At 33.4% G+C, this 27,690-nt stretch overlaps 1 protein-coding gene across 2 annotated transcripts in view; it reads left to right on the forward strand.

Annotated features, from left to right (window-relative positions):
* The window catches only part of LOC120418581 (neuroligin-3-like), a 200,372-nt gene that overhangs the window by 38,334 nt on the left and 134,348 nt on the right, over nt 1-27,690 (forward strand). For both annotated transcript variants that reach the window (XM_039581029.2, XM_052707828.1), the window contains exons 2-3: nt 23,473-24,301; nt 24,387-24,509. In XM_039581029.2, coding sequence (XP_039436963.1) covers nt 24,005-24,301; nt 24,387-24,509 — 420 coding nt within the window. In that variant the 5' untranslated portion in view covers nt 23,473-24,004. The remainder of the gene's footprint in view (nt 1-23,472; nt 24,302-24,386; nt 24,510-27,690) is intronic.

Here is a 27,690-nt window from a genome sequence, read left to right on the forward strand (position 1 = left end):
AAAAGTTTCTGAAAAAGATCAATGTTCAAATAACTAAAATGTTACAAATTCTTCAACAATGAGACACTAACAAAAACAACAACAAAAATCCTCAACGTCCCTCTACCCTTCTCCACAGAATGTAATCCAATCGAATACATCTGTTTCGCTTTGTACCTCTTCTGCCCACAGTGGTGGTGGTGGGGGGTGTTTCGACTCAATCGACTGACATCCATCCGCTGGAAGTGATTCTCTGCACGACGACGCGAAACGACAATGGGGATCAGCCCCGGCAAAACCATTCAACACTTTTATGGCTTTGGTCGCCGCCGTTCCGGATTGAGGGATCCATTAGCGGCCATTCTAGCGAGAGGCACTGTGGAAAAATATCGCTTGAAATTGCTTCTTAGACCATTAAACTTCTGGAAAACCATCCATTTCCAAGCAAAACTTATTTGGGGATATCATGGAGAATTTCCCTTATCCTGTCAAAAAGTGGAACATCGTAATTTTTCGTTTTACAAATTGGCAGATAAAATTGAAACAATTTCACGTCATTTTTCTTACAGTGCATATCGATAAAACACGTGAGCAGAAAATGAAAAGCCTTCGACGCATGGGACCGTTTCAGAATCGAGCTGTGAGCTGTGTGCAATGGTAGTTTAAATGAAAAAAAGGGTTTTCCCTCGATTCGTGGCAGCAAAATTATAAGGTATCATTTCAGGCTCATTATTTGTTGTGGTAGAGTGATGGTGAATGCTTTTCCTCTCTATTGACTCTTTCGCCAAGGGGCTGTGTTTTGTAGGGATCGTTGTGGCTTCATCATGAGTGGGATTCAACTGTAAATGTGATGATGGTTTAATATTAGGGTTTCAATAAAAATAATCGAGTTATGAGTTTCTGGATTCAATTTTTTTTTCTCGGAAATTACGAAAAGGGAGTTCTTTTGACATTGAGCTAAAATTAAATTGCCTTAATTCTGATTTCAAATTCGTTAGGGCTTGTTCAAATTTCTTTAAAAGTATTTTTGCTTTATTTTTTTTAATTATTAGTGAAAAATCACTTTAAAATACACCATATTCTTGATTTACACAACGAAATGGGGGTGTTTAATTCGAGAATCGTTTAAAAAAAGAATGTCCATGACTTAAATTAAGAATATGACTTAAATTAAGAATCTTTGGAATTTCTTAATTTGTCGAAGGATGTTCATCATGTATCAATTGTATTTGGTTTATTTATGTTATTAAAACATTTTAGCATGGTTTTGGAACACCTGGGATGTTCTAGTCCATCCGAAATTTCCGGAAATTTTGTGCAGCAGGCTAACCGAAGAAAAAAGTTGAAACTTCAAAATTTTGACAACGGATCCTACCCAGACTGCTTCAGTGAGTGCGGTAGGCTACAGTGCATTGTTGTAACAACTTATTGGGATGATCTGGGACATCCAAGGACTCCCTGGAGTTAAGATCTGTGGGTCTACCGCCGTAACAAGCAAGAGGTCGACGGATTTTGACCCCGCAACATATCCGCATAGCTTCAGTGAGTATGGTAGACTACTTTACTGATGTTCTAGGATGTTCTAGGTCGTCCAAGGACTCCCTGGAGTTAAGATCTGTGGGTCTACCGCCGTAACAAGCAAGAGGTCGACAGATTTTGACCCCGCAACATATCCGCATAGCTTCAGTGAGTATGGTAGACTACTTTGCTGATGTGTTGGGATGTCCTGGGTCATCCAAGGAGTCCCTGGAGTTAAGATCTGTGGGTCTACAACCGTAACAAGCAAGAGGTCGACGGATTTTGACCCCGGAATATACCCGCATAGCTTCAGTGAGCATTGTAGACTACTTTACTGATGTTCTAGGATGTTCTGGGTCGTCCAAGGACTCCCTGATGTTAAGATCTGAGGGTCTACCGCCGTAACAAGCAAGAGGTTGACGGTTTTTGACCTCGGTACATATCCGCATGGCTACAGTGAGTATGGTAGACTACTTTGCAGATGTGTTGGGATGTCCTGGGTCATCCAAGGAGTCCCTGGAGTTAAGATCTGTGGGTCTACCGCCGTAACAAGCAAGAGGTCGACGGATTTTGACCTCGGGACATACCCGCATAGCTTCAGAGAGTTTGGTAGACTACTTTGTTGATGTGTTAGGCTGACTTGGGTCATCCAAGGACTCCCTGGAGTTGAGATCTGATGGTCTATCATATATCCAGGGAGTCATTGGATGACCCAAGTCAGCCTAACACATCAACAAAATAGTCTACCATACTCACTGAAGCTATACGGGTATATTCCGGGGTCAAACTCCGTCGACCTCTTGCTTGTTACGGTGGTAGACCCACAGATCTTAACTCCAGGGACTCCTTGGATGACCCAGGACATCCCAACACATCAGCAAAGTAGTCTACCATACTCACTGAAGCTATGCGGGTATGTCCCGGAGTCAAAATAAGTCGATCTCTTGCTTGTAACGGCGGTAGACCCTCAGATCTTAACTCCAGGGAGTCCTTGGATAACTCAAGACAGCCCAACAGATCAGCAAAGTAGTCTACAATGATCACTGAAGCTATGCGGGTATATTCCGGGGTCAAAATCCGTCGACCTCTTGCTTGTTACGGTGGTAGACCCACAGATCTTAACTCCAGGGAGTCCTTGGATGACCCAGGACATCCCAACACATCAGCAAAGTAGTCTACCATACTCACTGAAGCTATGCGGATATGTTCCGGGGTCAAAATATGTCGACCTCTTGCTTGTTACGGCGGTAGACCCACAGATCTTAACTCCAGGGAGTCCTTGGATGTCCCAGATCATCCCAATAAGTTGTTACAACAATGCACTGTAGCCTACCGCACTCACTGAAGCAGTCTGGGTAGGATCCGCTGTCAAAATTTTGAAGTTTCAACTTTTTTCTTCGGTTAGCCTGCTGCACAAAATTTCCGGAAGTTTCGGATGGACTAGAACATCCCAGGTGTTCCAAAACCATGCTAAAATGTTTTAATAACATAAATAAACCAAATACAATTGATACATGATGAAAATTCTCCGACAAATTACGAAATCCCAAAGATTCTTAATTTAAGTCATATTCTCAATTTAAGTCATGGACATTCTCATTTTAAGCCATGACTTAAAAAAAGTTGCGTAAATCGAGAATCGTTTAAAAAAAGGTGACTTAAAAAAAGAATATGGTGTACTGATATAGATCCAAAACAAGGAGTTCAAGCGACATTCTTTAAAAAAGGCAAATTAATTCAAAATCATCTGAAAATTTGTCGAACGACAATTTGTGATGCTCTACTTTTTAAGTGGATGAGGGAAATTCTCCATGGTATTCTCAAATGAATTTTGCTTGAAATTGAAAGATGTGTGGGAAGGTGTGACATCAAACAGAAAAAAAATATTGAAAAAAAAAACTTTTGGGACGTAACACCAGAGGCTTTTCTAATCGCAATATAATGATTTCATTTTGAAAGAACTTTTCAAACAAAAAACAGAAAATTCTAGATAATGCTTTTGGAATCAGTTGCCAAACTTTTAATATCAAGACAAGTTCATGAAAATACTTATATTTTTTCTATTTTTAATTTAACTAAACACCCTTATCTCTCATAAAAAAATATCTTCAGCCTAATCCCTTATCTCCAAAGCCAAAACAAATCGCCATCCATTCATCTCGCTGTAACAAAGATCTCCAATAACGTGTCATAACACAACACGCCCCCCGGAGCAAACATCATTTCAACTTTTCTAGCGCCCACCAAATGGCTTAACTTTCACTCTTGACATCGTCCCCACCCGAGCAAGTTACTAACCCTATTCGCCATCCCCCAAGTCACCACCCACACCGCCCAGTCATTATCTGGTGAACGGCCGGATTTGCACACGAGGTCGCCGACGACGAGAGGGATAGAAAAGCCATTTTTCACCGGCGGCACAATTTATCTCGGTCAATTCCATTCACGTCATGAATATCTGAGGGAACGGCGTGTACGCCACGGTTTGATAGGTGGTTAGTGTGGTTCCAAAAATGTATTTTTTTGTATTTTTTTTTTCTTTATAAAATAATCAATTTGAAATTTAAGGTTTCTTTAGAATATTTAAAAATTTTTTTTTTGTCAAAGCAACTCTTGTCGAACAAACACATTGTGTCTATTCTCGTCCCAGTTGATCCGTTATCCTAGTGCCACCAAGAGCAATTCATCATGAATAGTAATAAAAGCAGCGTGCAGAGAAAGACAACGCAACTGCAAAACGTTGGATGGCCTTGCTGCTGGTAGGGGTACTCTTTGGAGAATACACAAACGGCGAAACGAGCTTTTAATTCATGAGGTTTGATGCTTTTCAACGGTAGGAAAAAAGTAAAAAAATTGTTAGATTTTTTAAATTTTCAATGTTTTTGTCACATTTTAGCTTTCTGAAATGAATGACTCAAAAAACATTGCGAACTCACGAAATCGGAAAAAATTTCACCGACCTCTCTTGAATTTTTGTGAAACTTTGCTCTAAGGGGCAATTTTGGTACCTTTCGCTGAGACACGTTTTTCAGTTATTTGTAGCTCGAAACCGTAAGGAGATAGAAATTTGTTGTCAAAGTGATTTTGTGTGAACGCTCAATTTGACAGATTTTTTTTTATTTTATTTTATTTTGTATGAGTTCTTTAATGTTATATGATTTTCTATGATTTTTTTCAATTTTTGTTTTTATTTGACTTTTAATCGATTTTCTTTGATGTTTTGTAAAATTCTCTGATTTAAAAAAATATTAAATATGATATGATAATGAATAAATTCTTAGATTTTCTTTATATGATTTTTTATGATTTTCAATAATTTTTAATGATTTTCTATGATTTTCAAAGATTTTCAATGATTTTCAATATTTTTTTCTGATTTCGATGACTTTCTATAATTTTCTATGATTTTCTATGATTTTCTATGATTTTCTATGATTTTCTATGATTTTCTATGATTTTCTATGATTTTTTAATGATTTCCTATGATTTTCTATGATTTTCTACGATTTTAATATGATTTTCTATAATTTTCTTTTATTTTAAATGATTTCCTTTGATTTTCTATGACTTTCTATGATTTTCTATGATTTTCTATGAATTTCTATGATTTTCTATGATTTTCTATGGTTTTTAATGATTTTCTATATTTTTCTTTGATTTTCCATGATTTTTTAAATAATTTTCTAGGATTGTTCATGATTTTCTATAATTTTCTATGATGTTTTATGATTCTCTATGATTTTTTATGAAATTATATGATTTTCTATGACTTTTTTATGATTTTCTATAACTAAATCTGATTTTTTATAATTTTCTATGATTTTCTATGATTTTCAATATTTTTTATGATTTTTATGATTGTTATGATTTATATATTTTTTTTTTGATTTTTATGATTCTTTTTTTATGATTTTCATGATTTTTATGATTTTTAATGATTTTTATGATTTTTATGATTTTCATGATTTTTATAATTTTTAATGAGTTTTATGATTTTTATGATTTTTTTTATTTTTATGATTTCAATGATTTTTATGATTTTTTATGATTTTTATTATTATTATGATTTTTATGATTTTTATGATTTTTATGATTTTTATGATTTTATGATTTTTATGATTTTTATGATTTTTATGATTTTTATGATTTTTAAGATTTTTATAATTTTTATGATTTTTATGATTTTTATGATTTTTATGATTTTTATGATTTTTATGATTTTTATGATTTTTATGATTTTTATGATTTTTATTATTTTTATGATTTTTATGATTTTTATGATTTTTATGATTTTTATGGTTTTTATGATTTTTATGATTTTTATGATTTTTATGATTTTTATGATTTTTATGATTTTTATGATTTTTATGATTTTTATGATTTTTATGATTTTTATGATTTTTATGATTTTTATGATTTTCATGATTTTCATGATTTTTATGATTTTCATGATTTTTATGATTTTTATAATTTTTATGATTTTTATGATTTTTATGATTTTTATGATTTTTATGATTTTTATGATTTTTATGATTTTTATGATTTTTATGATTTTTATGATTTTTTGATTTTTATGATTTTTATGATTTTTACGATTTTTATGATTTTTATGATTTTTACGATTTTTATGATTTTTATGATTTTTATGATTTTTATGATTTTTATGATTTTTATGATTTTTATGATTTTTATGATTTTTATGATTTTCATGATTTTTATGATTTTTATGATTACTGTAATTTTTATGATCGTCTTTAATCTTACTTGATTTTCTATGATTTTCCATATTTTTCTTGGATTTTGTAAGATTTTCTGTGGCTTTGGCTTTAACTTTAACATCTAAAATCTCAAGCTCGAAGAAAGGGGAAATTCCATAAATTCATTTCATTTTCATTTCATTTTCATTTCATTTTCATTTCATTTTCATTTCATTTTCATTTCATTTTCATTTGATTTTCATTTGATTTTCATTTGATTTTCATTTGATTTTTATTTGATTTTCATTTGATTTTCATTTGATTTTCATTTGATTTTCATTTGATTTTCATTTGATTTTCATTTGATTTTCATTTGATTTTCATTTGATTTTCATTTGATTTTCATTTGATTTTCATTTGAATTTTTTGTTTGTTTCCTTTATTTGTTTTTTTTTAATATTTTTTTGAAATGTGAATTGATTTGTATTTGAGATTTGTATTTTTAACTATCTATTTATTGTAGGAATCAACTATCAGTTGTCTCTTCCGCGTTTTCTCGCAAATCCTTCAATAGTAATCAAATGAAACTTTGGCATTCTGCTAACAAACAGTAATGCTCGTGCACCACCAAAACGGGTGTTTCTGGCTCGGCTTAAACAGGCCTTTTACTGCCCGGACGTGACTGGAAGTTGATCCAAAGTTTTGTGGCGGCCAACGCGCCGCTGACTGTCTGCGGGTACTACTTCGAGGATGGCCTCCAAATTGATTCCACTCTTGGGGCAACGGTGTGCTGTGCCCACAAAACAAGACTTTAATTTGCGAACGTAGATTTTTAAATGGAAAATGGGTGGTTTCACCTGGGGGGACGAATTGTGGTTAAGGGGAAAGGGAGGGAAAACCGAAAATGGGAAAAGCTTTCAACGGATGTTACCCTTCCGGAAGGTTGATGGTGTGTACGTGATTGGAAGTTGTTTTCGAGTTGGGTTTAAAGTTGAATTTAAAACAGATTAGTGAATTTTCTTGAAAGAAATTTTAAGTATAATGGAAACTCTTCAAAATTTTCTCCATTAAACCATCAAAACTTTCGAAATTGTGGTTGTTTAGTTTGAATAGCTCGTCACAAAACTAATCTCGTTACCAAACCCAATCCAACTTCTATACAACATTCCAAAGATGTACGAACTTGCGCTCAACCCACAAACATTCAGATCAACTATCTCTGTAACTGCATCGAAACTCGACATCACATCAAAATTTGTGTTCAACATAGTTTTCCCCCTTCAAGCCAAGTCATGTTAATCTCCAATTTAGTCCCACATCGAAATTAGTTCATCTTCCCTCTTTCCATGGACAAGGGAAGGAATGTTAGAACCCCACCAAGAAAACCTTCAAATCTGCACTTTTGCTCTCAAACGCGAGAAGTGCATCTTTCCCCTAAAACGGCAAAGTTCGCGAAACCCATTGGAAGATTAAGCACACTCTCCGCGTGGAAAAGGGAAAACCCTCGCAAACTTTGGCCGAAGACGAGTTTTGGTGCGTGCCAGGAACCGGCTCCATCTGCTCCCAGGACCTCCCTCCAGAACAGGTGGTTTCGTCTTACACTTGGTGGTCTTGGTGGTGCCGATAAAGTTGATTAGAAAACTTTCCTTCCCTCGCTTTTGTTCCCCGAAAGTGGTGGGGCAATCGACGAACGAGTTATGCTGAGGTTCCTCGAGTGAGTTGACAAGTGGAAAAGTGAGCAGAGTTTAGAACAAGTTAAGTTACATAATCTGGAAATTAGAATTTTGTTGAAAGTTGTGTGAGCAAATTTGGCGAGTAAACAGTTCGAAAGAGTCCTTTTGGGAAGTAATTTGAGCACCCCTGACAAATTCATTTGCAAAGCTTGGTTGGAAAGCTCTTGAGGCACGCTGGAAAAGCTTATGCTTAGGATCTACATAACTAGAAAAGTGATGCACAATGAGATTTTGGTGGCTAAATTTTAATAATAATTCTTTAAATTACCAGGCAACATCATGAAAAACTAAAAACTAAAAAGAATTATACTACTTTGACTTCTGATCTCTGACTTCTGACTTCTGGCTTCTGCCTTCTGACTTCTGACTTCTGCCTTCTGACTTCTGACTTCTGACTTCTGACTTCTAACTTCTGATCTCTGACTTCTGCCTTCTGACTTCTGACTTCTGACTTCTGACTTCTGACTTCTGACTTCTGACTTCTGATCTCTGACTTCTAACTTCTGATTTCTGACTTCTGACATCTGACTTCTGACTTCTGACATCTGACTTTGACTCCTTGAAATTTTTTTTTTTTAAATAGCATTGCTACTAAAATTTCCCACTGTGCCCAAAACTAGCTCAAGCAGAACTTTTCCAAAGCTGGCTCGTGCTCCGGAGAATGTAATTGATTTTGTTGTTGATTCCATTTCTGTGCTAATGTTGAAGCATAGCACAAACTCCACCTCGATCCAGGATTAGCAAATTGATTACACAACCACTAACACACAGCATCGCAACTTTGCCCATGGGAAAAAAGTTTTGAGGAAATTTCCTCGTCTTAATTATTCGCTGAAAAGTTTATCGATAATCGTGTTTGCGAAATTCCACGTTTGAAAAAAAAAGTTCCATCAAATTGTCGTGTGTGGATTCCACAAAAAACCGGTCCTTTTATCGGCGTTGGAAAGAACTTTCCGAATACGGAACTGTTACCGGAATTTGGGCCAGTAATTTAATTTTTATTTCTCACTCGATACGATTCGCCTTTTTTCAACCCTCCTCCGAACCACCAGTTAACACTTTCATTGCATTGGTTGTAGGGGAAAAGGAAAATGCATCCTCGGAAGAGAAGGGCCAGCAGGAAAAAATGCACTCTCGTTTATTTTATATATTCACACATGCACACTTGAGGACTCGAGCAGCATCCGGAGGTGGTGGGGTGGTTACTGCTAAAAAAATTACTTGAATTTCATATCACTACAAAAAAGAATTTTTTTTGATCCTTTTTTTTTTCAAAGAAAGCTAAAACTAAATGTTTCCAAGAATAGCATTAAAATTTTTCCACCAAGATGTATTTAAGTCTTAAATTTAAATGAGTAATAAGGGTCAAATTTCATTGCATAGGTTTAAAGTGCAATTCTAAAACGTTTTCAATTTTATTCAAGCTCATTCAAAAATATTTAAAATTAAATAAACTAGAGTAATTAATATCGCTTATGTTTCTTTCAACTTTTGCATAAAATTAGCTATTAAAGTTTTTTTTGCTATCACTGCCCCTTTGACTAAAGTCTATGACTATCAATAAAATGGAATTGCAAAATTAATTCAACTGATATAACCAATCACAAAATATTTAGGTCAGAGTCCTTATTAATAACTTACCAACTTGTTGAAAATTCACTTAATTTAAGTTTGTGGTTTAAATTTGAATGCATAATGTGATGGGTGAATATTACCCTTTTTCGCTGTAATGTACGCAATTTTTTTTTGTGGAAAAAGAACGATTACTCAAAAAATACGTAAATAAACACAATTGCAGAGACAAAATAACATAACTAGAGTTTTTTTAAAAGGTCCAATAAACAAAATGTTCTAATTTAGTTTTTTGGGTACTTTTAAAACCGCCTTGAGTCAGGGGTATTAAAAAGCACGCAAAAAGCAAAAACTAAAACAAATGTTTATTGGACCTTTAAAAAAACTCTAAATATCTTGTTTTCCAAAATAAAAGTGTCCTGATTCCATTTTGCATTCATTGTTCGAACGAAACAAAATATCTAGAACGTAACCTAAAAAAAATAAATGAATAAAAAAAGCTCCTTAAACCAAAATTAGAATCTATTTTGGGCCGAAGAGAAGAGTTCAAAAACTTTCAAATTCCTGATTTCAGGGCAAACAGAGTGGCAAATGTAGAGAAATGTCTAAAATTGTTTATCGACTACGTAAACTTTATTTTAGATTCAAAAAAATATTTAATGACCCAAGCACTTCATTTTTTATTAAATTGTAACTGTCCATAAAATGTTTTTTTCTGTAAATTGAAACAAAACAAAATAAACTTGTTTAAAAAAAGATGTCAATGTGAATAGATTTATATGCTGTTGTCATTTCTCGTTTTTGATCGATAATTTCTTTTTTCTGGATTTATTTAATAAGTTATTTTTTATTATTGTGGTTTTCTTTTATCTTATACTTAAAATTAAAATTGTTGTGGTTCTGCTTTGTATTTCGATTGATTTCCAAATTTTATTAAATTATTTTTGCTTTTGCTTTTCATTTTTTTATTGTTTCCGTAATTATTTATATTTTTTTCTATCATTACCAATTATGGTATAATATCAAATATTTTGTGTTCCAATAAAATATTTTTTTCTTGTTTTTTTTATTTTTTTCTTTTCATGTTTTTTTTTATTTTGATTGTTTCAAACATATTGTTTTTTATTGTTTTAATTTATTCGCTGTGAAGAAAACACATTCAGAATTCTTTCTTTTTAATTTTTGGAATTTTATTAAATATTATGAACTCTATTGAAACATTTCCAAAAAAAAACTTTCTTGCCTTTAAATTTTTTGTCTATTTATCTGATTTAATTTTCGTGTAATCTTAAGATTTTTCATTTGTTTTTAGCTGATAGTTTTTAGGATTATTTTTTAATTTTTCGATAAATTCTCTTTTTTCCCTTCTCATGCAGTTGAAAACATTTTTTTTTTAAATCAGGGCAAACCATTTTTTTAGAAAACTCTCAAATTTCAATGTAAATAGCCGTGAAATCATTCGAAAAAAGTGATGCATTTTAAAACATTTTTTTCATCAAAATATTCAAACAAAGGCTTGTAATTTCATTTTGTTGCAAAAGGGACATAAATTTCAAAAATATTTGCATCAGCCTTACAATTTTTTGATAGTTTATTAAATATTTTGAATTCCATTGTAATATTTTTCCTTAGTATTTTTTTCTCGTCTTTTCAATTTTTATCTCTTTATCATATTTTTATGTTTGCTTAAGATTCTTTTAGATTTCCACATTCAATTGGCCTAATTTTGAAGTTTCTTCACATTTATCTATTGTTTTTATTTTTAGTTTTTTGCTCTTTTTTCTTTTTTCACATCTATGGTCTCAAAATTATTTAAAAAGCAAAAGTTAGAGTGCAACCAATTTGGTTTGAAACAAATAGTTTGGAACTTGTTAGACAATGTTCAAAAAAATGTTTGTTTGTTTTTTTGGAAAATTTTGTTTTATCCAATTTTATCCTTTGGATTTTTTAAAAGTTTGGTTTAAAAATATATTATTATATTCAAAAATTAAACCAATTCAGGCTGCTGCAAATATTTTTTGAAGTTTAAGTCTCTCGACTCTGACCAAATAGGAGGGGGGGGGAGGCGAGGGGCAAAAAATTCAAAAGTTAAAAATGGAAAATACATGCCACGGTACAATGCAATTTCAAAAAGGATTTGAAAATGCATTAAACACCTGTCCAGTTGTTATGCAATCATTAGTTTCCAAAATATTCAAGTATTAAGAAAAAAAAATAAATTTAAAATATTTGCAGCGGCCTTATACTTTTCAAATACTTTTTACCATCCTTAACATTTATTGTAATTATTTTCTTATTTTTTATAATCATGTCACCTGCAATCTTGTTAAGTAGTTTGTATTAGATTTAAAAGGAAAAAATAATTTTTATTCTTTAGGTTTTACCTATTGATCTTTAATTTGAGATTTTGTAAAAAAAAACACGGTTTTTATTTCCCCACCCCATCCCAGTCCAAGTAAATACGAAAAAGAACCGATTTGCCCTTCCCCTCCACAGTTTCCCACCCTTACCCTAGCCATCATGCCTTCTTCGTCCGCAGCTTTTCGGATGCAATTTGCACTTTAACCAAGAGCAGCAGCAGCCCTCGACACCACCAAGTGCCAGCGAGTTTCATCAATCCACCACCACCCACAACCACCCAGTTTTTTTTTGCTCGCTGGTTTTCCGTTCCGCCCGGATGAAAAGTGTGGAAATGTATGTTTTGTATTGGAAAGAACCAACGCGCCTCGGTGCATGTACACTTTTTTTTATGTTGCTCCTGCAATGGACCGATGTTGGTGTTGTAGATTTTCCACCAGCACCATCGTTGGAGAGGCTTCCGATGGATTACTCCAGAAAATTGCGAGAAGATTGAACGAGCGTTTTTCATCTGTTCGAAGCTTTCGACAGAAAATCTGCATCCAATCAGTTGGGGGGGAAATTTCGGACGCAGATTGAGGGATTACTAGATAGTTTGAGGGGATTAGACAGTTTCATATTTTTTTCCCATTCGTTTGTTGAACCAGTCTAGTGTCCCTCATTCGCAAATTGTCATCCCACACGTTTTCCGCTGCAGAGTGTGCTACATTTTTAATCAAATTTAATGGCCGTTGTGTCGATGTCCTGTGGGGACGGAGGAGGTTGAGAGCCCTCATCCCGGAAAACCCGCAAACCAGCGCTCCTCTTTCTGTTTCATTAATCATGTGGGAAAAATCGTAATTTAATGGATTTCAATAAAGTCGTACATTATGGGTCTGGCGGCCTCGGTTGGGCCGTTTTCCCGTGTTTTTACTTTTTTTGTGCTTCAGATTGGTGAAAGGGCGTTTTTAATCCCGCAATTTCTCGTTTTTTTGTCCTGAGTAAAAATGGCACTGAATGTGAAACATTTTTTCCACGTAAAGAAATTGTGTCAAATTTGTTCAAGAGAGAGAGGGAGAGAGAGAGAGAGAGAGTTTCCACGTCGTAGATATTGGATTTTTTTTTCGAAAGCAAACACAAACATAAAATCCAGCTCGATTCTGTGATTCTGGCTCTCCCAGCAGGACACTTTGAAGTATCGTTTGCCAGACAAGTTTTTGTTTCCCTCCAGAGATGATTCAAGTGAAGATCTTGTTATTTCTGGATGTTGCTTTTTAGGGAAATTGATGAAGCTGTTTTGGCCAAGGATTGTGACGTGTGACGAGTAAGATTGCTTTTGTTTTTTTTGGGGCAAACTGATTTGCTTCTGGGATCTATTGGCAATCACAATTGTTTGGGCAAGCTGTTTTCCCCAAAGACATTCCTCGTGTTGGTGTTTTGACGAGTGTTGGCAATGTTTTTCTTAGATGATAGGAGAAAAATGCATTATTCTTATGTTTCAGAAACAAAAAATATTCTTAAGATCACTCAATGATTTAATGTTAAACTTTTAATATTTCAAGCTTTTTATTTAGTTATGTATGTATTTATAAAATATAGCCTTCGGACACCTAGTTTTGAGTAGGAATCTCACAATAGAGAAGACCAAGGCCATGTTTTTTTTGCGAAAAATTAATTTAAGAAAAAACATATTTATTTTGCTAAATACTAAACTATTTGTACAGTGAATTTGAAGACAAGTATTTCTTTGCAATAATGATTATACAAATTTGGTATTTTAAATATTGATTTCCAAAGCTCACGAGAAAGTTTAAATTTCAACTCTTTGTTCTCGAGAAAGCTGAAACAGACTTGGAAAAGTCATGTTTGGATTTGAGACGATTTTTTTTTGGTTCTCAGAATAATAGAAATAATAATATCTTAAATCATTACCTGAAACATTCTTTACAAATTTCAGTTTCTTTGATTAGTAACCACAACATTTGTTTATTCCCAAAAAATAATTAATAAAGTTTCAATTTCTGTGAATTTTACCATTTCTTGGAACAATAAAATGATTTTTTTTAAATATTTCTCAGGCATTAAAATTTTTGGGATGGATTTCATTTGCTGGTTTCTGTGAGATTTTTGTACACTGTTGAACAAGAATATTTTTTTGAAAAATAATTGGAAAAAAAGTTTTTTAAATATTATTTAAGATTGTTTAAATTCTTCTCATTTTTGAGAGTGATCTGTCTTCTGCCGCAGACAATTATTAATTTTCATAAATATTTGTACATATTTTATTATTATATTTATTTATTGCAATTTAAACGGAAAAAAGCCAAGAATAGTGGCTCGAGATTTTTTGATATGTTTTAGGGGACAAAAACCCGCAACTTTTGAGCAATGAAGAAACATGGTCGCCGAGTTATGAATTTTTGAAAAAAATCGAAATGTCATGCAAAAACAAATTTGACGTAATTTTTTTTATGTCAAATTGAATTTTCAATCGAAAAGTACTTCACAGAATTTTTGATAAAGGGTTCTGTTTTCAAGATAAAGCCACCGAAAGTTTGATTTTAGCGAATTATATCTGCAAAAAAAATCTGCAAGTTTTCTTTATCCGTGTACCTATTTTTTTCCCATTAGACCTTAACAATACCTACAATTTTGTCGAAGACACCAAATTGATCAGAAAATTCACTCAAAAGTTACAGCTGTTTGAATATTTACGTACCATTTTTGTATGGACAGCAGCCAAAATTGTATGGAGACTTGTATGGTTGAACCAATGACACAAAAAAGCATATTTGGTTATAGGGAAGGCCCTCACAAAGTTTGAGCCAAATCAAAAAATAAAAAATAAAAATGATCGAAATCGGCCGATTTCGTAAAGAGTTGCTCAAATACACAGAAAAAAAATGATGGTAATATTCATCAGGAAATGGTGACAGATTTTGTGGCAAAATAAATGATAAATTTTACCCCAGAAAATGATGAATTTTCATCAGTTTTTGATGAATATTCATCAGGTTCACATTTTTACACATTTTTTATGTAATATTACTCAAAAAAGAGGTAATATTCAACCTACCAAATTTTCAACATTCCAAAATTCAACTTTTTTTTTCTGTGTATAATTTTTGTATGAAAAACATTTTTTTCACTTACTTCAGGCTCGGGTATCAATGGGTTAACCCAAAAGCCGATTTCCGCTTGTGGAGCAGGGTGCCATTTTTTCTGGGCACCCTAGTGTACATATTAATCCAGGAAGTCACCATTTTCAAATTGGCAACATGTTAAAGTTGAAAAAAATGTGAAAACGAGAAAAAATCTTTGGCCTATTTGAAAAGAAAAACTTAATTTCCAAAATTTAAATTTACTTTTGACGTAGAGATCCGCAAATAACACGCATTTTTGATCATTCAAAAAATCAAATATTTTTTTTTGCGCTATTTGATTTATGTGAATAAAATTTTAATAAAAAAAATAGTTAAATTTTTAAGCTGGTGATACCAATTGATGATTTTCCCGAAATTCCAAGGAATTGCTCCAAATTTTAAATTTTTAAAAGTTTCAAAGTGAATTGCACTTATTTTTTATGCACGTTTCAAACTTTGATGTTCATGTATAATTATTGAGCTACCAAAACAAGGCGTGCACATGATTGCTTAAGATAGCTCCACACCGTTTATACCCGAAATTTACAATTTTATTTTTTGGCAGGGAACTCACTGAAATTAAATTCTGTCGATTGGAGTATGTTCAGGTAGCCAAATTTTATCATAATTTACCATAACTTGAAAACTTCAAACTTGTCGAGTTGTGTTATGATGTTTTTTCGTAAACATTTCATCGACTTCTTTTGACAGCACTTGCCAGTGCATTTGTTCTATCAAAATAACTTCAATCTTCCCGAAATTAAACTCCTTTCAGGTAACGTCCACCTGTCCCAATCAATCGCCACCAGTAAAGTGGGACACTTCCAAGTTCACCTTAATTCCCTCAGGCCGACAGCTCAAAACTTGCTCCCAATTCTAGGTTAAAACCATAACCTCAACCGCCGCATCCCACTTTCCGATGAGGGGGAAGTTTTGCTTTGTTTGTTTTAGTTACACTTGCACCACCCCGAGGGCTTTTACGTTTGTGTGTTGTTTCTACGAACAACTGATTGAAACTTTCTGCCGGGGTACACACGTGGAAACTTTCCGCCACGTGTTGCTGTTTGGGGATGTTTGTGTTTTACTTCATTGTGTTTACATTGTGCTTCCGGTGCACTTGAAAGGGGGAGTTCAACCGATACAGATTGAAGCATTTGGTGGTTGACCCAGTTTAATCAATTTTGATAAGATATTCTTTTGAGATGAATTCCTCTCTTATATTGGTAAACCAAAAGTTCATGAGATGAAATATTCCCATTCATAGTTTCTCGAAAAGGGCAAATCCTTTTTCCCTTCACAAAAACTTTGTCCACACCAGCACCAGCAGAGAATCATGCCACAATTTATGTTGCACATTGTATTGAGATTTATTTGCAAATTATACGAGAACAAATGTTTTCCAGCAAAGAGCGGGAGATTTTCCTGTGTCGTCGCGTTGAGTTTCTAATCTATTGCTCATTATGGTTATGAGAGTTTGTTTATTCTGCAGTGCAGTGCGCAAAAGCTTTTAGGGTTAATTAAGATAGCGATCTCTCCGCACGTACACTTTTTGGGTGGGTGGAAGAAGCGCAGTGATTTGCGAGCTGCTTTAATGGGCAAAGTTCCACCACTGCGACTGCTCGCTGGATCAAATTTCAGCAAGCTATAAACGTATATCTGAGTGCAATTTTAGCGATTGACCATCGATTTCAAAAGTGCAACAATTTCGGGGTTTTTTTTCATTCGTTTCCAGAATGTAACGGCCACTGCAGTTGCAATATCGACGCATCGATTTGGGTTCCATTTCAGGTTTCTGCCTTTTTTTTCCCTTGTCCAAACCGGGGACCGTGTTCGAAAACTCGTTTTCCGAGGTAACAAACGTGCCACACCACATCCAGAGCCAGTAGTTTTTGGAAGTGAGTGAAAAGCTGCAACGAATGCAGTTTTTTTACTTTCCACTTCTTCGTTGGCGAGTTTTGAAGTGTTTCTGTTTAGGGAGACTTGGGGCAAACTTGCTGTTTGTTGTATGATTTTTTTTTTCATCAGATTGATTTATGCAAGTTAGAACTCTATGATAACGTTTTGATGAGCACTCTAAAGCTGAATATTATTTCACTTACTGTTTTTATAATCTCGTGAGCATGTTTTATTCTACGGACTCCTAACTTCTCATGAATTATGTTTTTCTTTATTCATTTTCAGCATTTTTGTATACATTTATTTTGTTGAGTTTTGGTTTTGTATTGGTAGTTTTAGACATATTTCACGAATCGAATTAACATATTGTTTGCAATTCCGTTGTGAAACTAATTACTTTTACTGTCATTCTCGCATGACGAAAAGTCCTACTTTTCTCTACTAATCTAAAAATGAAATAAAAAAATAAACATTACTTCATTCTTGAAATTCATTCGCTTGATAATTGTATTGTACAGTTTTTAATTTTCAAGATGAACCCTTTTTAAAAAATAAAAAATAAAGTTATTTATTATCTTTTTTAACCAAAAAAAAAATTCCTAAGGATATCTGATTTGTTATTATTGATCAAATTTATTTTACGCTAATGTTATTATTTAATTTGCTGCAGGATGTAGCTTTTGCAAATCAGAGATTTGGAGAACTTTTCTACAAAGGTCAATTTGTAAGCTGTGCAGGGAAAATACATTTTTAAGTTTATATTTTGCTGAAAGAATTTTGAAAATTTGAAGAAAAAAATTGAAAACAAAAAAAAAGCATAATAATAAAATTTAAAAAAATATGAAAAAAATGAAAATTACAAAACAAAAAAAAAACTGAAAACTACAAAAGAACAATATACAATTTAGCATATATCTTAATTGACAAAATATCAAGGTTCCTGCAACTTTCAAATTTAGAAAAGTTTAAAGAAAAATCCAGGATCTATATAATCTACAATAATAATAATAAAACGAAAAAAAAACTGAGAATAGTTTTAAAAAATAAATAAAAACTTTCAAATAAAGAGAATTTTCAGGTCCTAATTAAAAAAAAATACAGTTTTGTTAAATATCAGAGATCAATAAAATTAAAAAAAATGAAAAATCTAAAAAAAATACATGATTTATTATAATTTTTTAAATTCAGAAAGGTAATACACGTTTAAATAAATAAAAAAAAAAAAATAAAACAGAAAAATCACAAAAAAGGAACAAACAAAATTTTTAGCATTTTGAAAATATATATAGAAAAGTATTTCCCGGCTCAAAAAATTTAAAACCTTGAAAACTATAGAAAAAATTGCAGATTCTATAAATTTAGAAAACATAAAAAATTAAATAAAAGTCGAAAATTAAATTTTGTTTAATTATTTTGAATTTTGTAAATTTTAAAAATTAAGAATCAGAAAATTTTGCTTTAAACGAAAATAACATTTAGAGAAAAAAAAATATTCTGTCGTTTTATTTAATTGATTTTCTTTTCAAATATTTTGATTTTTTTTCTAGACTTCCATGATTATTCTATTTAAATTATTTTCGTTTACTAAAGCTGGTACAAATTTTATTTCATGTTTTTATCTCCCCCTCTTTCAAAATTGGCCCGAAAAATCAACGGACAAAAAAAAATATGTAAATATGTAATGTAAACTTAAGTGCAATCAGCTTTCGATCAGCGTTTAGAATCATTTTTTGCATGTTTCAGTTGATTTAAAAATCTTCAGAATTTTTTAAAATTTTCGAATTTTCGAAGTATGCAGAAAGTTTTTTTTTGCTAAAGTTTTAGTTTTCATCAAACCTTACATTTTTTGAAAACTATCGATTGAAAAACAATTGAACTAGTGTAAAATGCATTTGAAACACTTTTTGCATCTTAATATTGAGACTATGGCTTGTTATTTAAGTTTTTATATATATTTTTTACCTTTTTTCAGAAGAATCTCGGAGGATATTATTTTTTTTTCAATACAGTATCAAATTTTAACAATCCCACAAAGATTTTCATGAAAAAGATATCATGTTCATTTGACGATAATTTGATACAGTTTATTAAAATATGTACACATAAAGCCGGAAATTTTTAAATAATATTTTATTTAAAATAGTCAAATCACTTGGTTTAAAAAAATATAAGTAACAATTAAAAAGACCTCTATTTTTAGAAAAAAAAAATAAAAAGATAAAACATAATTGAATAAATTAGTAAATTGTCAGACAAAATTTAAAAAGTGATCGGATTGCTGAGGTACAGCTTCTTAAAATTTAAATTAAATGAAAAAATAGTTTTTATTAGAAAAAATCATAAAAGCCCTTATCTGTCACTTTGTAATGTTTCAAAAACAAAAAAAAAATCTATTTAAGACATGTTTTTTTTCAATTTTCAATTTATTTCAATAAAAATAAATTTTAAATTATCGATTTCAAGAGTAACGTAATAAAAGTGCTAAAAATTCAAACTAACGGATATTTTTATTTTTATTTTAGCGAGCTGAAATTTTTAAGTCATTGAAAGTCTATCAACAAGTTTTGACATAGGGAAAATATACCCATTTTAATCACCCTAAGCCGTTCGACCAATTCTCATCACTTTTGCCATTTTCCGCTATTAAATCAACATGTTCAGTTGTATAAACAATGGAGAGTTGCTTGCTCAATTTTGTTTGAGCTATTTATAACTTTGGAACACTCAAAAATACTTTATGCAAGCTGTAATTCATGATCAAAGTGCTGATAGGCCGATAATAGAAATAGGCTGAAAAAGGGTATAGTTCCCCTATGGCTAATTGAAAAATGAGGGCAAATTAAATTAAAAAAAAAAACATTTTTCACTTAAAATAAGCTTTATTATGATGTAATTCAGCAGCCCAGTTCAAAACGTAGCTAAAGGGAATGATAGGGAATTTTATCATCTTTTAAAAAATAATTTTTTGAACAATAAATTTTAAAATTATAAACAAAGTCACATTTTCGAAAAAAAAGTCAATAAAATTGCATATAATTACCATAAATAGGCAAATATTTTTTTCCCGTTGAGCATCTTTTTTTTAATGGTCAAATTATTACCTATAACTTTGCCCAAGACATAAAATTGATCAGAAAATCCGTTCTCAAGACAATTTGACATAGGGAATGCTTGGACAAAGTTTCATCGAAATAAAAAAAAAAACAAGTGCTAACTCTAATGAATTTATCTTTGAATCTCTCAGCTGGCAGAAAATCTTTTAAATTATTGTGAAATGAAATGTTAAATTTCATAGTTAAATGTCTTTTTTTCTTTTTTCCTTTGACAATCTTAAAATGCATATTTTTAATACAATAAGTTATGTTGTTTTAAACTAATTCAAACTGTTTTTTTTTAGTATGGATTGAAAAACAATTTGACGAAAGTGTGATTTAACAATATTATTTACATTAGATTTTGAGTGAATTCAGATCGTAATCTCAATCAAGTCGTTTCTTGAATAAATTGCAGATTTATTACGACTGGATAAAATCAACAAGGGGTTTCCAGCATCAAGGATTACTGACCAGTCTAAATGGAATTACCAGGATTACTGGCAATATGTCACGGATTACTTTGATTTCCCAGAATTACTTGGGATTACCAGAAACCACGCAGATTTGCTCAAATTTATAAAAATAACTTGGAATGACTGCTTAGCATCCAGCATATTGAGAAACGCCTTTGGAATTGGATTGACTGACAGCTGTCAAACGCACAAAACCACGTGCTTAACAATAGTGCGTCCATCCCGGGAATTCCCGGCACAAAATTCCCGGGATTTTTTTTTCAAAAACCGGGATTTCCCGAATCCCGAGAATTTTTATATTTTGTACGGGGAATTCCCGGAATTAAACAAAAATCTAATTTTGGCCTGGAAATTACATTAGCATTACAATTTATAAGTTTAAACTTTTCTAAAATTTTACATAAATTGGTACCATTTTATTTGTTGTCATTTTTGTTTTTTAGACATCTTAAACCAATTTTTTAAGCTGTTCAGTAATATCATATAGAAATAAATAAAAAATTAATATTTATAAGATACTTATTTAAGGGGCCTCGTGGCGCGGTGGTTAGCGGCTTCGGCTGCCGATCCCTAAGTTGCTATGAGGCACGGGTTCGATTCCCGCCTTATCCTCCTGGCCTTCTATCGGATGGGGAAGTAAAACGTCGGTCCATTTGCGTAAAAGAGGTTTTGGGTGACTCACCACACATAACCTTCGGACGCCTAGAAATGAGCAGAAACTTGCAACAGAGCCCACAAAAGACCCGGGGGTCGTTAAAGTGGATTGCTTTGCTTTTTATTTAATTTGAATTAGAAATGTGGTGCATGTAAAATTCAAAGCACAACAGAGAACAACCAAAATTTGTATAAGCTATCTAAAAACTGCTATCCTTGTTTAGATTTATATTAATAGTATTGAGCGAATTCTATAACTTTAAAGCTTGAAAAACATAACAAATATAAAGAAAACATAGATTTTATAACTTTTTTAAAAACTTCCCGGGAATAAATAAATATTATTCCCATTTTCCGGGAAACTCAAAACCCGGGAAAATTGGACGTCCTACTTGAAAATCATCGAACAATTGGGTAAATGTCAACATCAGTTTGACAACTTATTTTGGCGTTTAAGTGCATTTGAAATTCAAAGCACAACAAAGAACAAAAAAAAATCTATAAGGCTATCTAAAAACTGCTATCCTTGTTTAGATTGATATTAATAGTATTGAGCTAATAGTATGATTTTAAAGCATGAAAAACATAACAAATATAAAGAAAACATTGATTTTATGACGTTTTCAAAAATTTCCCGGGGATAAATAACATATATTTTTCCGTTTTCCGGGAAACTCATTGAAATTGGACGCCCTACCTGGAAATCATCGAATAATGGGGTAAATATAAACATCAGTTTGACAACTGATTTTGACATTTGAGTGCTTTTTCATCCGACTACATTTGAATAAGAGAGCATCCAAATTAGCGGACATTCGGAATCCGCTTTGTACTTCTTACAACCATAACAGGCATAAAACAAAAGCAAAATGCATTCTGCCGATTCCCTTTAAAGAATTACTAGTAGTTACTTGAATTGATGAAAATACATGAATTACTGAGTAACTATTAGAGTGTAACAAAAATGACTTTTTGGCGGGCATTCAGGGGTTTGTTCCGGTGGGCATACTGAGCCCAAATCCCAAATATGAGCTTGATTGGACGTAACAGGAGCTGGCGCTCCGCCCTTCAATTTTAAATGGGATTTAACCCGTAAAAAAAGATTTTTTCAAAAATGTCAATTTTTGAGGCATTTTGGCCACTGAAGCGTTTACCAAAAACATCACTGGCGTGTAGGCCAGATCCTTGCGCATCTTTTGGTATGTATAACATTGACGATTGGAGCAGGCCTTCAAAGTTTGGCATTTTTTCGAAAAATCGGTCCCAGCAAAATCAAATGGCGTCTCGGGCGTCGCGAGACGCGACGCATATCTTTTTTGCCGGGGCCAATTTTTCGAAAAAATGCCAAACTTTGAAGGTCTGTATCGAGCTCCAGGGTGCTCCAAACTTCAATGTTATATATACCAAAAGATGCGCAAGGATCTGGCCTACACGCCAGTGATGTTTTTGGTAAAGGCTTCAGTGGCCAAAATGCCTCAAAAATTGACATTTTTGAAAAAATCTTTTTTTACGGGTTAAATCCCATTTAAAATTGAAGGGCGGAGCGCCAGCTCCTGTTACGTCCAATCAAGCTCATATTTGGGATTTGGGCTCAGTATGCCCACCGGAACAAACCCCTGAATGCCCGCCAAAAAGTCATTTTTGTTACATCCTAGTAACTATGGAATTACACGAATTACTACGGAATTACTTGGTAATTCCAGAATTACAGGAATTACTGCAGAATTGCGGAGCAATACTGGAATTACTGAATTACTTACTCAAAATCTGAATGATCCCGAACTAGCTATAACTTTAGTTTCTTACATGAAAATTAATAGGCAATAAATAGAATCATAAAAGGTTTATCGAAATTATCTTTTTAACAGTTATTTTTATTATTTTCTGAAGTATGTTTTCACAAAAAAGAAACATGGAATTACCAGGATTACTGGGATTATTAGGAATTACCAGGATTACTCTGGAATTACTCAGTAAATCCGGAATTACGGAATTACTTGCTCAAATTCCAAGTAATTCCGGATTAGTGACCAGTCTGACACGATGCTGGAAACCCCTTGAAAATCAATTCAACTTTTTGGTTCATTGAACTTATATTATTAAATTTTAAAAGGTTTCAAAAAGTCACCCCAATTCTTGCTAATAACTTCAACACTCACTGGACCCCATCGATCCCCAAAACTCGTTCCAAAGCCTGACTTCAGGTTGCCCAGCTGGATTTTCCGGGCTTTCCATTACCATTTTTCAGCCTTTTCACATTCAACCCATTGAAAGAACGAATAAAAAAAAAATCCCCTCCCGTCAAATCCCCGAATCCCCGTTCCAGTGAACGATTCTAATGGCACTTTTTTTTTCTCTCGTTTTTGTCCCCACAGATTTGCGAGGCCCCCAGGAGCAGCTCGGCCGGAAATCATAAACAACCCGTGCGCCGAACCATTGTCTCGGAACCGGAATTGGAATTTTGGACTAGGCGCGGCCACATGTGACGTGCGTGGTGTCATAATTTTTGGACGGGAACTCTACCCCCTTCTGGATTTATGTTACATTGTGTTGGGTTGGGGATTTGGCGTGGAGGAAAAAAGGGAGAAATTTAGTTGGGAAAATATGCACTAACACCGATGCCTCGATGAGTTTGGGGGAATAAAAAGTGGTGATTGTATTGAACTAGTTCAGTTATTTGAACAATGGTAGCTCGAGTGAAGTCAATTTTGCTGGGAAAACAGTTTGGTTGTGTCCAATTACGAGTGGGATCGTGAGCAAACTAATCAAAAATCTGCGAAAAAGTTTTTTTTTGTGTTAAAAAGTGAAAAAGGAAACAATAAAAAGCAGTGCTGCCAGTTGCTGGTGATGGCCGATCCTCATGTCGGGGACCGGTAATGTCCGCCAACCGCCACCACTCGCCGTACAATGCGGGCCCACGATGGGCCAACAATCATCACTAACGACGACCACCACCGGTGCCGGCCAGGCCAACAGTTAGGAGGAGGAAGAGGTGGGGAAGAAGGAAAGGGAGTTGGGAGGACTAAACGGACAAGTTTGGGAAGTTTGGCAGTGTCAGTGGCCACAGTGGTGCTGGTCACGACTTTTTTGGTGGTTCCGGTTGGGGCTGGCCCGCGGTACTCGTCGCGGATCGTCGAAACCAAGTCCGGAGCGATCCGGGGCGTCATCCTGGAGCTGAACTCCAAGTACCTGGAACCGGTGGAGGTGAGTTGGATAGATCCACTTTTTGTTTGAACTTTTCAAACTGAGTTGTTCTGAACTAACTATTTTTCTATCTTCCATCCAACAGGTCTTCAAAGCCGTCCCGTACGCTGCTCCACCCGTTGAGAACCTCCGGTACGAACCACCCCAGAAGCTGCCTCCGTGGAAGGGCACCAAGCTGGCCGACACCTTCGGGCCGGTCTGTCCCCAGGTATGTGTCTCCAACTTCTAATGACGATAGAAAATTTAATTAGTTCTGGAATATTACCATCACGGAAAAGGCAACCAGCGTTGTTTTCCGCTAGAATTATTAAAAAAAAACTAAAAACAACAGCCCGCACCGTGCTCAACATTCCAGTTAAGCTTAATTATGTTAAAAACAACTCAACTGTACAATTAACTGACACTACCGCCGGGAAATGCTGCCACTGAAACTTTCGCAAATTTCCAGGTATTTCACAACAAAATTCACGGACCATGTAATGTGACCCTGTGATGTCCCAGTCCCAGAGCCGCCCTCATTTTGCGAGCAAATTATGTTTGTTTTATTGTTTAATTCCCTCATCATTCCGGCGAATGCTGCTTACTGACATTTCACTAGTTTTTAGGAAATTTTACAAAACAGCCATCGTGGAATTTTGCGGACATGTTGGCATGTAGCATAATAATAGGTACGCAATTCTCGGAGGAAATCTTGATTCAATTTTGCACTTTCGGATGATACCGGTTCACCACACCAAAATGAGGCAAACAATAGCTATGAAAACCCCTTGTTGACAGTGGGTGAAGGTTAGAATGGTTCAGCGGTAAAAATAATTGAGAAAATTGTCTACTAAATATTTCCCTAAAACTTTACAAAAATTTTCAAGAAGGTTGATTTTTTTTAAATTTATGAAACATTTTTCATGCGTTCTGTATATCAAAATAAGCCATTTTTCATAATTATTTTTTTATACAATTTTGCGACTCGGACGTGCAAACAAAATTATTGTTAAAAATTTTCAATGAAAACCGTTGTTGTGTTTATTTTTGTATTTTTAATTTAAAAGGGCCAACTCCCCCAACTGGATTCTGCAGGTGGACTGTATTTCGGTTCTGGAGTGATAAAAACACTGGGACTTACTTTTTCACCTTTTACTTTAGACAAATTTCGAATTTCTGATGCTTATTTACACTTGCGTGACGTGTCTCGTTCGCGTCTCGAAACGGAGTGAATTTTCGCTCTTTCTCTCTCCCTCTCCGCTTGTCCGTTTGCGCGCGCTTCGATTCGCGCCGTTTTTGCTCGTTGCGTCGTTTCACGCTGTCACGTTGGCAGCGCCTGACAGCTGACCGAGCGACGCAGGGCTGGACTCACGCACACTGGGAGGCAGTTGCGCAAATCCGGGCAAAACATTCGGCGTCGAACAGGCACTTTTAGGATTTTTTTTTCAAACCTTGAATTTAGGGACCAAAATATGATCTTTTGCATTTGAGCTTAGAATAATGTAAAGTTTGGTACCGGAGATTTTTATAGTTTTGTGAAAATATGGTGATTTTTGAAAAAATAACGATCAAATGGTCACACAAAGTTTATTTGTTAATGCAAAATTTAGTTTGTGTGCAATTTTTTTTAAGTTAAAGTTTTTTTTTCTGGAAAATGATAATTTGATTCATGGAAATGGAAATGGTTAATGGAAAAACATCCAATCTAAAAATATTTTGGAATTTTGATGTTGCAAAAGATGCTACTGTAAATTTTGTTTTTTTTTATCGATGAAAATTATTCTAATTGTTTTGAGTCTGCTCAAAATTCAAGTAGTCTCATTTGAACATCATCAAATGTTTGGCTTGATAGGGGAACTATACCCTTTATCAGCCTATTTCTATTATCGGCCTATCAGCACTTTGATCATGAATTACAGCTTTCGTAAAGTGTTTTTGACTGTTCCAAAGTAATAAATAGCTCAAATAAAAGTGAGCAAGCTACTCTTCATTGTTGACACATCTGAAAATGTTGATTTAATAGCGGAAAACGGCAAAAGTGATGAGAATTGGTCGAACGGCTTAGAGTGATTAAAATGGGTATATTTCCCCTATTTAAATTTGAAATGATTTTTATCACAAAAAGCAGGAAATTAAACGAAAGTTTCATTCCTAACATCTAAAACCAATCCAATGAACAATGAACAATGAATGGTTCATTAGGTGACACTGAGAAAAAATTATTTTGGCAATTTTCTAACTTTAATAGGCTGTACCTCAGCAACCTGCAGTCCGATCAATGTAGTCTGAATGAAAAATAGCAGAAAATTTGATATTCCTCTACAAAATATTTATGAATTGCAAAAATCTGAACATGTTTTGAAACTTTAAATAAAGTAAATAAAAGTCAGTACATTTTCGATTGCAAATCCAATTTGACATCTTTTGATTTCTTTTGCTACTTTCATCTTAATCAAAAATAAATTGTCCTGAAAAGTGCAAAACTCTTGAAAATAACATGTCAATTTTTTAAAACATTACATTGTACTGTATAAGGACAAAGTGTTGTTTTTTTTAAATCGAAAATTTGTGAAACCATTTTTCAGTTCCCTGCCATTGAACGTTTCTTAACAGCGCAATTTTCTGAGATTTCGATCATTCAATTTTTTTTGTACCGAAAAACGGGGTGACTTTGATAGCCGGGGTTACTTTGATAGGTTTCCCGAGCAGACGGAAATAATTTGGGAATAACATTTTTTGATATTTGAAAATACTAGCCCAATAACATTTTATGTTATTTATAACAAGTTTTGTTATTCGTCGTTATAATTTTTTTGTTATTGGATTGTTATTGTAATAACAGACTAATAACATTTTGAGTTATTCTTCGAACAAATCTTTGTTATTATTTTTTGTTATTTTAACAACTAATCCGATCATCCCAATAACAGTTGGCGGTATCCTTCCATAACAAAAAATGTTATTCCAAAGTTGCTTTGGCTTTCATCCAATACCAGACCAATAACAAATTTTGTTATGATAACATAAACTGTTATTAAATTCTTATGCAAAAATGGATTTTGCAAGAATATTCGATAACACTTTCTGTTATTTTAACAATATTTGTTATTGAAATGGCATGAATTTTGTTATTACCGTCTGCCCGGGTTGCGCAAAATGAAGAGTACAATTAAAATACGTACGTAATGGTTTAGAACCATACTGACCGTGGTAGAGAAGTGTTCAAAGTACCTCAAGAAGAACTTTTCATAAAATTTTGAAAAGTTTAAAAAGTTAGTTAAGTATAGTTAAGAATTTTGTTTAAACTTCTCAAAGTGTCATGATTTTGAATCTGAAAACGTAATGCATTTTCGGATTCTTTGGACAATTTTCCACTAGGAGAAGGTTAAATAAGTTTGTAAATAATAAAT

This window comes from Culex pipiens, chromosome 2 (assembly GCF_016801865.2).
Source record: "Culex pipiens pallens isolate TS chromosome 2, TS_CPP_V2, whole genome shotgun sequence".
Lineage (NCBI taxonomy): Eukaryota > Metazoa > Arthropoda > Insecta > Diptera > Culicidae > Culex > Culex pipiens.